Here is a 13684-nt window from a genome sequence, read left to right on the forward strand (position 1 = left end):
AAGTTTTGTAATAACAATTGTACCGGACCTTTGACGTTGACGAGAATTCAGATTCAGACCTTTGAATGTAAACTTTGAGAACCCCTGATGTAAAGTATCCTGTTTTTTTTCAACATTAATGGTGTCAGTTTAGTGGTGGTATGTATTTTGTAGTCATTATTAACATTTTTGCAAATTAAAATGTTCCACTTAAATGTTTACAATGTCATCAATCAACAATCATGATCATCTTCATACATTTCATTTCTTTTTTATGCAATATAAATGCAAAATTATATCAATATTTTTTTAAGATTACCTGTATTCTTGAAATCAGTGTCACAGCAGGTAAAATTATTACTGTTTTTAAAATGGGAACAGACTGAGTGCCAATCAGCAAGCCTTGATGAGGAAATAAATCCAGTCTAGACAAGCCATTGCATAATCTGTAACACTGTAATTTGTACAGTATCAGTATCAAAAGTCCATTTGGCTGAGATTCTTTTTTTTATTTATCTTTGAATTTTGTTCTAGATTTGAGACGCATTGATTTGTTTGATACATATTTGTCACATATCAAAATCTGAAAATTCAAAAGGATTTAGAAGGTTTTTGTGGTTTTATGTGTGTGATGTTATGTTGGTTGTTGATTTTTTCTTCTTTTCGTTTTGTTCCCTTTCATAAAAAATGAAGTGGAAGTGAAACGTGTATTATAATTTTCAATAAAATACTTGTTATTCGCATTGCTTGTTTTCAACCCAATGCAGATAAGTGTTGATAAAGACTGTACAAGCATCTGGCCTTCTTGTACTTTGCTCTTTTGTTCAGAAAAATGATAATAGATCAAAACAGTCTCAGGTATACCATAAGAGGATATTGATACATTATCTTTCCTTATGTCAATCATAAGAAACTTTAAAACCCCTTAACTGTTAGAGCCCGTTTTGAGCCTGCACATGAAAACACACTGTTGGAACTAAAATGGCTGTAACTCATGAAATCTTTGGAATACAGACCTACGAGTTGGTCTCGTTTGAGAGAAGAAAATTAGCAGATTATTGCAAAAAAAAATCACACACAATTTTTTTTAAAAGGTATTTTGTTATGTTTATTGTAAAAAAAAAGTTTATGCCTTTCTTTAAAAAAAAAATTAAGTCCCAAGGGTCACCAAGTGTTGTATCAAGTTTGGTCATGATACACCAAATTTTGAGGGGTCTGTGAGTTTTTTAGCCGCCCTACAACCAAAATCCACTAGGGCGCCCATAGGCTTCCATTGGTTATAACACTGGGTCTGAAATTTGACCATAACAGACATTGAGATGCTTTTTTTTTTTTTTACTTTTTCAATTAACAGACACAATGAAAAAATACAAAAGCACAGGAACAATATAAAAACAATAAATTTGTATGAAACTATACTTTGGATGCACACTAATTTATGAATCAATTATCATTTATGTATCAATTTCTCTTCCTAAATAGATTATTCTTCGAAACACTGATCAAATGTGTATTCTAGAGTCTTAGGCTTTTCCAACGATATAATGTTTGTCATGATAAGATAAGAATTTACATGCAAAGTATTGAAGTAAATGTAGGTGTTCCGCAGGATATACTTATTTTTGATACAAACTCTTGTCATTTATGAATCAATTACACTTCCTACATACTTTATTTTATTTTAGAGTCTCAGACCTTTCCAACGATATATAGTTTGTCATGATTAGATCAGAATTTTCACAAAAATATGGAAGCAAACGTGGGCGTCCCGAATACGGGAAGGTGACAAGTGAAAGGACATAAAAAAATCTAAGCACACTCTTTATAAAAAAAGAAACAATTACTCTTCCTACATAAATTATTTGAAAAAACACCAAATAAATCTGTATTCTAGAGTCTTAGACCTTTCCAATGATATATAGTTTGTCATGATTCTATTAGAAATTACATGCACAATATTGACGCAAACTTAGGTGTCCCGTACACGGGACGGTGACAGTTAGTGACAGTTAAGGGGTTAAAATTCATTTGATGAAGCTCTAACAATTTCAAAAAAATAAAAAATACATATTTTTCATATTCGTATTTCTCTGCATACAAAAGCACCCCAGAAACATCTATGAAATATTAAACAAAATAATATTGATCTAATGCAACGCAACTTAGAGCTTGAACTTGTTAATATTGATAATAATGCCTATTAATGCTTAAGCTAAAAGCACTATGTTAAAACAAATGTGATGTTGCACAATTGTTTTTCTTGAAGACCAAAGTAAGGATAATAACAGGTTCAAAGTACACTCTTATAGAGCAAATTCCCCAGTGTCCTGCATGTTTTTACACATACACATACACACCCTGGCACACATGCGTGCACACATCAAGGTGCATTGCAGGTACAATCTCCATTGTGTCTCGATAAAGTGCATTATTTTCCAGATTGCTGATTTAGGTGACAACCTTTCTGGTCTACCTTCTGGCATTTAAATAGCCCCTCAGAGCATGAGGGATGTGAATCAACACGGGTTCGATCTGACAGCTAGAAAATTCTTGCTTGGCAAAACCCCCCTTACCTCCCCCTAAAACCCACCATTCACAATTCAGACCCTGTTTTATGTCGTTCTATAACTAACTACAGGGTCATATCAAAGCTGCACCTCTGACCCAATATTCCCACACATGTCATATTTGTACTATATTTGAACCAGTGACATTAAGTCTCTCATCAACTCATAGCTCTCTTATGTCTTTGAAACGGTCAGAGATTTTACTGGTGTGGACATCTTGGCAGCCTGTGGCTATTGTCTGTGTAACCCCAATGGTTATGAAGAAATTTGTCCTCTATTCCATGACTGCTTTTCCAAAAAATTTCGAAATGAGGCTTAACATTGCATAGTGCAAGCTCTGGGTTTAAATCAATCTTTCTATCTGGAACTAAGTTACTCAAATTCACACCATCATATTAATGAGTTTTGTCTTACTATTTTGCAATGAGCAGTGAGCTTTTCACAACACTTTTTACATGAAGCATTCAAGTTAAAAGATTTATTCAGAAATTCCCAGTAGAAACAATAGCATGTATAATGCAAATAAATGAACTGTTATGCCCTTTTCAAAATGATCCAAATAAATCCAAATAATGATTCGACTGTGTAGCTAATACAGTTGACAACTTTACTCATACATTTGTTCAGACTCTCATTGATTCCCTCTCTATTCCTAAGGAACATTAGCCATGGTTTTAATATAGTAAAGGTTTAGTAATCAGTTTTTAGGCAGATCGATTACCATTACCATAAATCTTGTTAAACTATGGTTGCTAGTTAAACCATAGTTCATTTTCATAAGGGATTGCACACGTGCGCGCACACACACACATGTTGGGTTTCCATGTTTTATGGGGACATTCCATAGACGCAATGGTTTTTATACTGTACAAACTGTATATCATATTCCCTACCCCTAAGCCACCCCCTAACCCTAAAAGTCACACACAACTGTCTGCTCTTTTAGATTTTCAAAAAAGTTAATTCTGTATGATTTATAAGCTTGTTTCCTCATGGGGACAAAAAAATGTCCCCACAAGGACAAGGATTTTGGATATAGCCATCTTTGTGGGGACATTTTGTCCCCATACCGTAGGGTTTACCCTTCCCACACACACACACACACACTGCAGTGTTGCTGTCAGGTCATTGAAACATCAGGTGAGAGTCTTCAAGTACTCCATAATTTTGTTTGTGTTCCTCAAACAGTTGTGCGAGTTCATCCATGTAGAGCTGGTGAAGATTGTCCAGATCTTCTGCTGTGGGTTTCTCCTTTTTCTCTACCTTGATGGGCCGACCCACTTGAAAGCAGAAAAGGATGAAACACTTCAGATTATAACTGTCGAAAATTGAGGCCTACAGTCATTCAGTCTATTCAAATATTAACATCAAATTTGAAAATAAAGCAATCTTTAAAAGCGAGTTCATATATGTGGGCTTGTAAATAAAAGACCCCAGTGTATTCTGAAATTCACCATGAAACAGTCTGAATTAGGCCATTTTTCTTCTTTTTAAATCAGGATTTGACACATTGAAAGTGTCCTAGTCAGTTTGGTCACATTGGGGGCACTCGCATTCTTAAAAGCGTTTTTTGGGGGGGGAAGAAATATTATATGTATGGTAAATCATCAATATTTTCCATTGATTATTAATATTTTTTCTATAAAATGACTATTAAATATCGTCGCTGTCCTTCAGAAACCTTGGATGTCCAAATTCACTGTTTTTCAGGAAATGGAAAAAACACTGTACTTTTTAATTTTTGATTTTTGCAAAACCCAGTGACAAAAAGGGTGACTGATAGTAATGAATTATGACAAAAAATCAGGATTAAAGAAGGACATCAGCGATCATTTAAAAGCGTACAGTATGCAAGCAAAATGTGTATTTTGTCAACCTTTAGAGGCATACTTGCATTTATTGTACATGACTTCATAGCTACTAGACCTGTGGCCGGTTGCATAAACTGCTTAGACTAGTCTTAGAAGTTAGTCATCTAATTTTTTCTTCAAGACTGGTCCTAACTTCTTTAAATCAGTCACATAAAAATGTAGATTGGGCTTATTGAAATACGAAAAGTAAGGCTGATTAGTCCTAACTAATTGCTAGTCAGTGAGACTTAACTTAGCGGCTAAGGTTATGCAACTGGGCCTTGGACTAAAAATTAAGAAGTGTGCTTTCTAACATTCTGAGGTCAATAACAGGTTGCTATCTGTGTATTTGCCATCTGTGTATTTGTTCAGCTCCACCAAGCAACTCATTGGCAGACCCTCTGAGGTCCAGCAATCGATCCACCTCACGTTTGCTGATATGAGCATCTAATATAATCACATTTTGTAAGGAAAATCATGCTCAATTTATCACATATGGGATTTTGCTTTAGACCCGTTACATTACACGTAAAGTGGTAAAAGATTAGGTCCATGTTTTGAAACATTATGGCCCGGTTTCACAGACTAAGGCTAGTCCCAGACTAAAATGAATGTGTGACCTGTCTTAACTCAATATTACTAGCCCAGAAATATCTTAAAATATATTAGTGCCACTGTTTTGTCTCAAGATGCACACCAGTAATGTATTCTTCTCAGGCATTTTTATAAAAGCGACATAAATATCTTAATATAACTAAGGCATAGTTCTGGCTTAAGCTAAGCCGTGTCTGTGAAACCGGGCCTACATTGTTTAAAAACAGTGGTGAAAGAGAAAACAGAGCATCAATTTGAACTCGGATAAAAATACCTTGTTAACACGTACTGTAATGCAGCTCTGATTTGTACTTAATCGTGGATTCATTCTCCTAATATCTGACCAAAATTCAACCTACCAACAGTGTTGATGGGCTTTCTGTAGGGCATCAGGCCAAAGCTGTACTGAAAAACTCCTCGTGCATGGAAGAGGGGCAGTGAAATACCCATGATGCTTTGCAGACGCTCTTGAATATATCGCAACCAGGTTCCGCGATGGTTCTCCACCTGATCAAAGACTTCATTCTCTCCAAAAGAATATGTAGGAACCAAATGGGCGCTGAAATGACAAAGATTTCAAAATCTAACACTAATAAGGGAATATATACTGTTACACATCATTCTTATTTAACTATTTTCGGTTGTCCATTAAACTATTGTAAAAAAGCACTATATTACACTTCTAATTAAGCATTATGACCATAATGTAATATATAAGACTGTTATTGCTTACGGGTCTTGTACCTTAAAAATGCTTACATCACTTACATTTTCTAAAAATATTTACACTGTCTGATTAGAACTGTGAATTTCTTTTGAACTACTGTACGTGACATTGTACAGTATACGTTTCTTCTCAATTTCTCAATCACTTTTTAACTTTGGTCACAGAGTATTTCATCAAATCAGTGCTATAACTCGCAACTACTGCACGTTGCACAAGTCTGTATTTCAAAAATGATCCTTTGTGGCACATCAGAAATGTAAGGCACAGAATAACTGGCACGATTACAGTATTGGTCTTTGATGACCTTTTATACTGTGAACCCGTCAGATGCTGCTTACCCATGCTCCAATGCAAATTTAATGAAGCCCTTTTTATTGGCGAGGTGAACGGTGTAGTCACCAGGACGGGCATCCAAAGCCTCAGGGGCACCGCCGACTGCAATGACTACGGCGTTCCCACCCTCCTTATGTTGGAGCAGATAGCTGGCACTCTCCTTGTCAGATGGAACAAGACCTGGCATAGACGCAAGTTTTACAACATTTGAACAGTTGCACATTCCCCGTAAGAACAGCGAGTAATATTTAGATATGGTGTCGACAAAAAAGCATGTAAATGTGTTTGGAGGGGGGTGATATGTATAACTCAAAAATTATAACTCAAATTTTGTTACCCTACACTTTTTTGGAAAATAGGTAGAAAGGTTCAGGTGTTGTGCATTTAAAATCAATCGCATTAAACACAAATTAAAACAAACATGTAAAGTGTATTTCACTACTATAGCAGTAAATGTTACTGATAGGTCCAGGGATTTCTATGATAAAGTGCGTGTCTTATCACATGTTGAAAAATAAAATATGAATATGTACACTATTCAGTCATTAAAAATTTCTGACCTGCACTCATAATGTAGTCCCTGAAGAAGGGGGATCTGAACCAAAGAGGCAGCATCAGAAGGTTGCTCTTCATCCCAGGGAAGAGTTTGCTGAATCCTGTGGCCTCCGTGCAGAAGTTTGTAAAAGCACCAGCCACAAGAATACCATGAGGATGGAAACCCAGAACATAGTTCTGCCTGGGGTCCAGATCAGCTGTCTTAACCAGCTATTAAAGACACAGAAAGAGAAGAGAACAGCTTAGAGGGATAGGTCAAAAAATATGTCTTCATTTGCTCACCCTCACTTAACTACAATATGATTTTCTTTCGTCTATAAAATACAACATATTAAATCAAATTACATTGAATATTACATTGAATGATCCAGTCTCCGAAGCCTATTCACTTTCATGGTAAGGAATTACCATTTTGTAGTTCTACAATTATGAAAACATTTGAGGTCAATCCTCTTTTGAATAATATATTACTATTGTATCTTTGCCGTATTTGGGGTTTTAAAAAACACAGAGCATCTTTTCTGGGTTTTGGCCTTTTTTGTCCAGTTTTCATTTTCTGCAAATAAATGCAAACAATATTTTTATTTGAAATATGTGAGAAATATTGTTATAATAAAACAAAAATGATCATTTTACCTGAACACATACCTCTAAATAGTAAATTCAGAAAAACAGAAAATAAATTTGAAATGGTCTTGTAATTTTTTTCACGGCTTTGTAATTTTTGTGATAAGTTAGGGTTGATTCTATAAATATCCTTACATTCAGGGCAGAGGTCATTGTTTGTTAAAGGTTAATGTGATCACGTGTAGTTTACATGCAGATCAATGATGCCCTTTCACACCATTACGAGCAGATAACACCCAAGTGTTGATGTTAGTCACTAAACGTGGACTCTCAATCAACAACACAGAAAAGACAAATCAGCGTATGTCCTGATTGCTCTGTGTTTAAGGTACAGTAGTGTGTCACGGTCCTGCCTTCTTGTTCATGAATTTCTAGTCGTGTGGCAGGATCGGGACAGAGTCCTTAGGTTTTATGTGAGAAAGCCATGGGTTGTTTACGTTTTTACATCTCATGTGCTTTCTCGTGTCTTGTCATTGGCCCCGCCCCTCTCATTTCATGTATTGCTTCCCTGCCGTGTCTAATGTTTCCCACCTGCCCTAGTTGATTACCCTTCGTTTGACTTCCCTTTAAATAGTCCTCATGTTTCATTGTCCTGTGTTCGGTCATTGTGTGTGATTGTATGCCTTGTCTTCCCGTGTCCTTACCAGTGTAACAGTTTTCATGCTCGTGCTCGTGCTCGTGCTCGTGCTCGTATTCCCGCTGTCCAGATCTTGTCCAGTCCAGTAAGTGTGTAGTTTAGTTCTTTTCTAGTGTTATGTCAGTTTATTGATAGTTAGTCTACGTCCTTGTTATTCCTGTCTTTAATGTTATACCCCATCGTGGGTCTTTGTTTTGTGTTTTTTTGTTTGTAATAAAGTCATTTGTTAACCCCTTCAACCCCGCCTGCCTGCAATTGGGTTCTTCTGCCTGTTCCGTGACAGTAGTGGTTCTGGTTTAACATAAACAAAGCCAGGACATTTTAGGGAGCAGAATCAGAATTGTGTCCAACATGGTTTTCCACAGAATGATTTTTATATAAAAATGATGTCTTTCGACCAAAGTATTTTCTCATTCTGAGATTTACTCACTCCGTCCCCATTCTGAGCAGGTTAATTATTAAGAAAATAATGCACCACTAACTAGTGTTTACTAACACTGGAGATGTCCCCTGTCACTCAGGGAATGCACATGTTTTTCTGACTTTTTACATTTTCAGTTTCTGAACCATTATCTGTTAAAATCTGGAAGTCTCAAAACTTTCTCTGTTTGAATAGCAATAAGACGGAGGTAATGCTCATTGGATCACCCCATCAAATCAGTAAAACGGGGACATTAACTCTAAACCTAGAAGGCTCTGTTCTATAGAGTTTCAAACCAAATTAAAAAACTTGGGTGTGATATTTGACACAAATTTAACCTTCGATCCACATATTCAGAATTAAATACCAATTTTCCATCTCAGAAACATTGCACGACTTTACCCCATGTAATCCCTGTCAGTAGCTGAAATTTTGTTTAACATGTTATTTTTTTCTAGAGTGACTCCTGTAATGCCCTGCTTGCTCGGGTCTCTAAAATCATGTTAAGCAAACTACAGGCTGTACAAAACTAAGCGGCTAGAATCCTGACAAGAATCAGGACATGTGAGCACATTACTCCAGTTCTAGAGTCATTGCATTGGCTCCCTGTCAGGTTTCAGATCGATTTTAAAATTTTGCTGCTGACCTTCAAAGCCTTACATGGTTTGGCTCCTGATAACATTCTACAACTCTTAACTGTTTACACTCCTTGTCGTCAGTTACGTTCTTCTGACACTGGTCTTTACCGGCTACACGGTTACGCTCTGATCGTGCCTTTCTTATTATGCACCAAGACTTTGGAATTCTCTTTCCATCAAAACCAGACATCTTGAATCGTTTAGTGCTTTTAAATCTGCTCTTAAAACCCTTTTTTCAGATTAGCCTTTAGGTATACCTTGGTGTTTTAATATGTTTTATTTTCTCTGTGTTTTATTTTTATTGTTTGTTTGTTTATTATTATTATTCATATTTTTTACTCTACACTTCTGTGAAGTGCTTTGAGATACGCCTTTTAAAGGTGCTATAAAATAAAGTGTATTATTATTATTATTATTAAAAGACACTAATCTGAGGATTACACTACTGTACACTGCACCAGTGACTAGATACTAAAAAAAACACAAATTATGACACAAAAACACAAATTAATGGACCAGCACAGACGTATATTCTTGTATATTCTTGGAAAATTTGCACCAGTGGTTGGAGAATGATTTTGTCTTAATCAATTATTTACTCTGAATACAAATGCTCTGTTTAACTACAGCAGTGGCTTTTTAATCTCAATGACGCATGTAGTCATGTGTTGTCTTCTGTTCGGTTTGAGAATGCTGAGACAAATCGAAATTGTATGGTGCATTGGCAAATTGGGAATTTTCTAAATAAATAAAATTAAACAGCCAGCGTTTGGGATCAAAATAAAAAAAACTCACAATCACATTCATTTATTAACGTTTAAAGCTGTTTTGATGGAGGGTAAGACCGTGACCTTGAGCTTTGATTGGAACAGGGGTCTATTGCCCCCACATTGTTTACAGTAACTCATTCACTCTGAACAGTTAGGACGTTCCCTCTGTTGTTCAAAAGGTGAAGGGACATCCGTTATTAAAAGATAATATACAGATAAGATACATTACTGTACCAACGGTTTTGCACCCAGGGTGATAACATCTAACACAGTAATCAAATCAGGTTTTTTCTGATGTTGGTGATATCATAAACAAAAGGTACATAAACAAAGGTTTTTGTAATCACTAAGACAGTAAAGAAACAAAGTACTGCATAGCAAGGTCAGAAACCAAAAGAGCATTTCAAAAACAAAAATAAATCCCTAAAATCCAGCATTTGTGTTTATATATATTGTTTGTTTCAGACAATCTCATCTATAGAGATACAGAACCCAATTTGAATTTTCAATAGAAATTCAAAGTGGTTTTAATCAAATAAATTCTCCAGAGAGCTCATCGAATAGCAACCCCACATGACAACAAATCGATAAATGCTTTCTCATAAAAACTGGATAACATTTGCCTTTTGTTTTAACCATTTTGATATCATGTCTTAAATCTTTTCCACATTTGATAAATAGTTTGGTTATAGCCACAATGCTGGTAATAACTCTAACTATATGATTGTTGGATATGATTACATATTTTAGTCAGTCATTTTTATATCTGAATAAAAACATGAAAGTCAAATATGCACTATCACTCAAGAGGGTCACATCAGTGAAATGTTTCTCTTGAGCTTACAAATCTTTAGACCTGAAGACATATGCTTATACTGTATGTCTGAAATTTGTTTTGTAAACAAAAAATATCATAATTAAATAAGAAAGAAAGAAAGAAAGAAAGAAAGAAAGAAAGAAAGAAAGAAAGAAAGAAAGAAAGAAAGAAAGAAAGAAAGAAAGAAAGAAAGAAAGTACTTCTTTAGGGTCTTGCAAAGAAAATAATGCATGCTGAGTGCTGCTTTCTTTTTCAACTTTTTCCTCTAGACGCTAGATGGCAGTGTTTAACTTCCATGTTTTTTGCCTCCAAGAAAAATCACTATTTCCCTGTAGGCTACATTCTGTATGGTTTGGCCTTTGCTTTTTCACCCCGATATGCTAAAAGGTCATTGCACATGAACTCAAATCTTACTAAACATAAATGGTGATGCCTGCTAATGCTGATCCGATAAAAAAAGTTATAGAAACCAAGGCCGAGGCCTGTTTTTTTTATAAACTACATACAGTACTTACAAACCTTCTCACCTTTATGGGGAAATAATCTCTCATGTACTCCCACACGCGCATTTCGCAGAGAAACGGGACCTTCCTACCGCCTCTTGAGGGCGTGTCCCAATCGATGAACCACCAGGTGGCGTAGAGCACACTGATGAGCCAAAACCGGGTGAAGAGCAAGAACAAGAACAAAACTATGCAGAGGGGTGCTAAGAAATGACACAAAGACAACACATAAGCGGACAAGACAGACATTTAAACGCTACAAAAATTCCCTTACATGAATAATTTATGCATTTGGCAGATGCTTGAGTTACGGTAAACAAGTTTGCCTTGTATTGAGGGAGGGGCTTGACCCCTCGAGTTAGCCCCCTCCTCCGAAATAGAAGTAAATAACAACGTGTGGAGGATGAATGGATTGTACAAGCTTGGCTTTTCTAGCACCCTGCTCTATTAAATACGCTACAGAATGTCTTTTTTTGGTCACTAAACTTTTGTCATTTACAACTTTTAAAATTTTGCTCCATGTGAATTACGACAGTCATTGACCAATAATACATCACCATACAAAAGCTGCACCACGGTTTGTAGAACCACAATATCTTATCCTTATCTTATTTGGTATTCACTTCATGCAAGACGTTATGCTTAAATTGTGTGAAACATGAAAATTTTAATTTGAAATGTAATTTATTTGTACAAGACCATTCAGAAGCAGGTCGAGATAGCCTGGCAGAAGATCAAGATATTGAAAAGATATACTGAAAGCACATGCACTTACCGAGGGCCAGGAAAGAGAAGACCCAGATTAGCACAGCAGCAGTCTGGAACCTCCTAGCCAGAGGCACATCGGATGGAGCAAAATCAATCTTCATGGCTGAACCAGACCCAAGGAAGACGCCAAGAGCCGGCAAGAAGCCTAGAGATCAACACTGCACATGATCTTCACCCTGGGGTCAAAGTCTGGCCGTTTAATTTATCTGAAAGGGTTATTGCCTAAGAGTACACTGAGGAGACCTTTGACCCCAGAGGCAATGAGCTGTGCAAAATTAGGCCTTGCAAGAAGTACATAAAAAGTATTCATTCATGTATTCTACTGTACCTGTGATCGGTTGCATAAAGCACCTTAAGTGTAATTTTCCCTTAAGTGTGCCCTTAAATATACCTTAAGTTTTACTTAAGTTATTCTCCTATTGTCTTTGGTAAAGGGAAATCACCCCTTAAGTGTCACACTTAAGGGAAAAACTTAAGGTGCTTTATAAAACCAGGCCCTGACCCTTATACATAACGTCTGTGGAAATAGTCGGTCCGTATTTTTAATTGATTTGTATAAAACCACCTTATAGAGATGTAAGTCCCACAAAATCCCTCAATTCACATGTATGCTTTCTGTATGCACCCATCAGGATAAAACAATGACTTTCTGACTTCAAAAAGTCAAAAAATGTAATTCAGTTTTCATGCCTAAAATTTGATGATTAGTATTCACATGGATGATTACATTGTTACGAATAATAATGGCCAACTTGAATCGTGTTCCTTATTTAATTATTTTATTTTACTTATTATTTGCATAGAGTTTTCTGTCATTGTTGGTGTAACACAAGTGACGATAACACCAGTGACAAATTCCCATTAAAAGCTAATTTTCCAAAATGATGGCTAAGTCACCTCAAAACTAACATGATGAGGCACACTAAAATCTATACATTATACCGATAAACATGTTTTTTTCCAATAAAAATCCTTCATGCTGACACAAACCAAAGCAACACCAATGACGCTTTTAAAGAACCACACCAAAAACCAACATTTTAAATAAAATTTCTAATTTAAATTAAGGAAAGGGACACTCACCATGTGTGTGCTTGAACAGAGCGTCTTCTTTGTTGACCTTTGACCTTCTAAGCACTTACTTGCATATTTTTATTCTTTCAAAATAATAGTTTGTGTCACCAATGACACAAAATCAAAGGACAGATATGTTTTTTAATTTTTTGTATTAATAAATGATTATTTTGGTTTGCATTTTTATGCATTTAACTATATAAAAACATTAATGAAAAGGAAATGTTTATACACCATACAAAACAAACACAGGTTTGACATGTGTTTTTTCAAGTACAAATGAAATTCAAATTAATTTAGAAAAAAATGTACAAAACTATGAAGACTTAAATAACAATCATCATTATAAAAAGGCGCTGAGTTGCATATTAATGGCTAAATCGGGTGGATTTTATCATTTGGAAGCATTTTACATGCCTGTAGGACAGGTTTGTGACCATATTTTGAAAATGACCCTTCACATAAATATAATAGAAATTCTATTGGTTTGAATAAAATGTAATTTAAATCCTTCTGAAATAAAGCACAAAATACACTACACAAAGGAATTTTGTAATGGTTATAAATGGTACCAAGCTGGTGGCTTATAATGGTAGGCCTATTTGATATGGCGACCATTACAATTTATTTTTATTTTTTTCGTCAGGGTATAATTTACTCCTAAGAAAATCAGGCTTATTCATCACATTTCTGCAGAAATTAGTTTTAATATTTTGCTCTGTGTTGGCTTATTGTAATTTGAATGTTGACTAAAAAATATCGGAACAATTTTCGGAGCATCCCTGGGCTGTGTCCGAAATCGCCCACTATACCATCATTCACTA

At 35.6% G+C, this 13684-nt stretch overlaps 1 protein-coding gene across 2 annotated transcripts; it reads right to left on the reverse strand.

Moving 5' to 3' along the window:
• Window positions 1–2965: 2965 nt before the first annotated feature.
• On the reverse strand, window positions 2966–13057 carry mogat2 (monoacylglycerol O-acyltransferase 2). 2 transcript variants are annotated; one of them, XM_057321438.1, is made up of 6 exons: window positions 11794–13057; window positions 11043–11221; window positions 6611–6815; window positions 6056–6230; window positions 5350–5549; window positions 2966–3826 (listed from the first exon to the last, which is right to left on the reverse strand). In XM_057321438.1, exons 1-6 carry the CDS (start codon window positions 11885–11887, stop codon window positions 3672–3674), a joined length of 1008 nt encoding a protein of 335 aa, XP_057177421.1. In that variant the 5' UTR covers window positions 11888–13057; the 3' UTR covers window positions 2966–3671. The 2 variants fall into 2 exon arrangements, with proteins under 2 accessions (XP_057177421.1, XP_057177422.1); XM_057321439.1 differs by having other exon boundaries at window positions 11043–11163; window positions 11794–11827.
• Window positions 13058–13684: the final 627 nt, after the last annotated feature.

The sequence above is a fragment of the Triplophysa rosa genome, linkage group LG22 (genome assembly GCF_024868665.1).
Source record: "Triplophysa rosa linkage group LG22, Trosa_1v2, whole genome shotgun sequence".
Taxonomy (NCBI): domain Eukaryota; kingdom Metazoa; phylum Chordata; class Actinopteri; order Cypriniformes; family Nemacheilidae; genus Triplophysa; species Triplophysa rosa.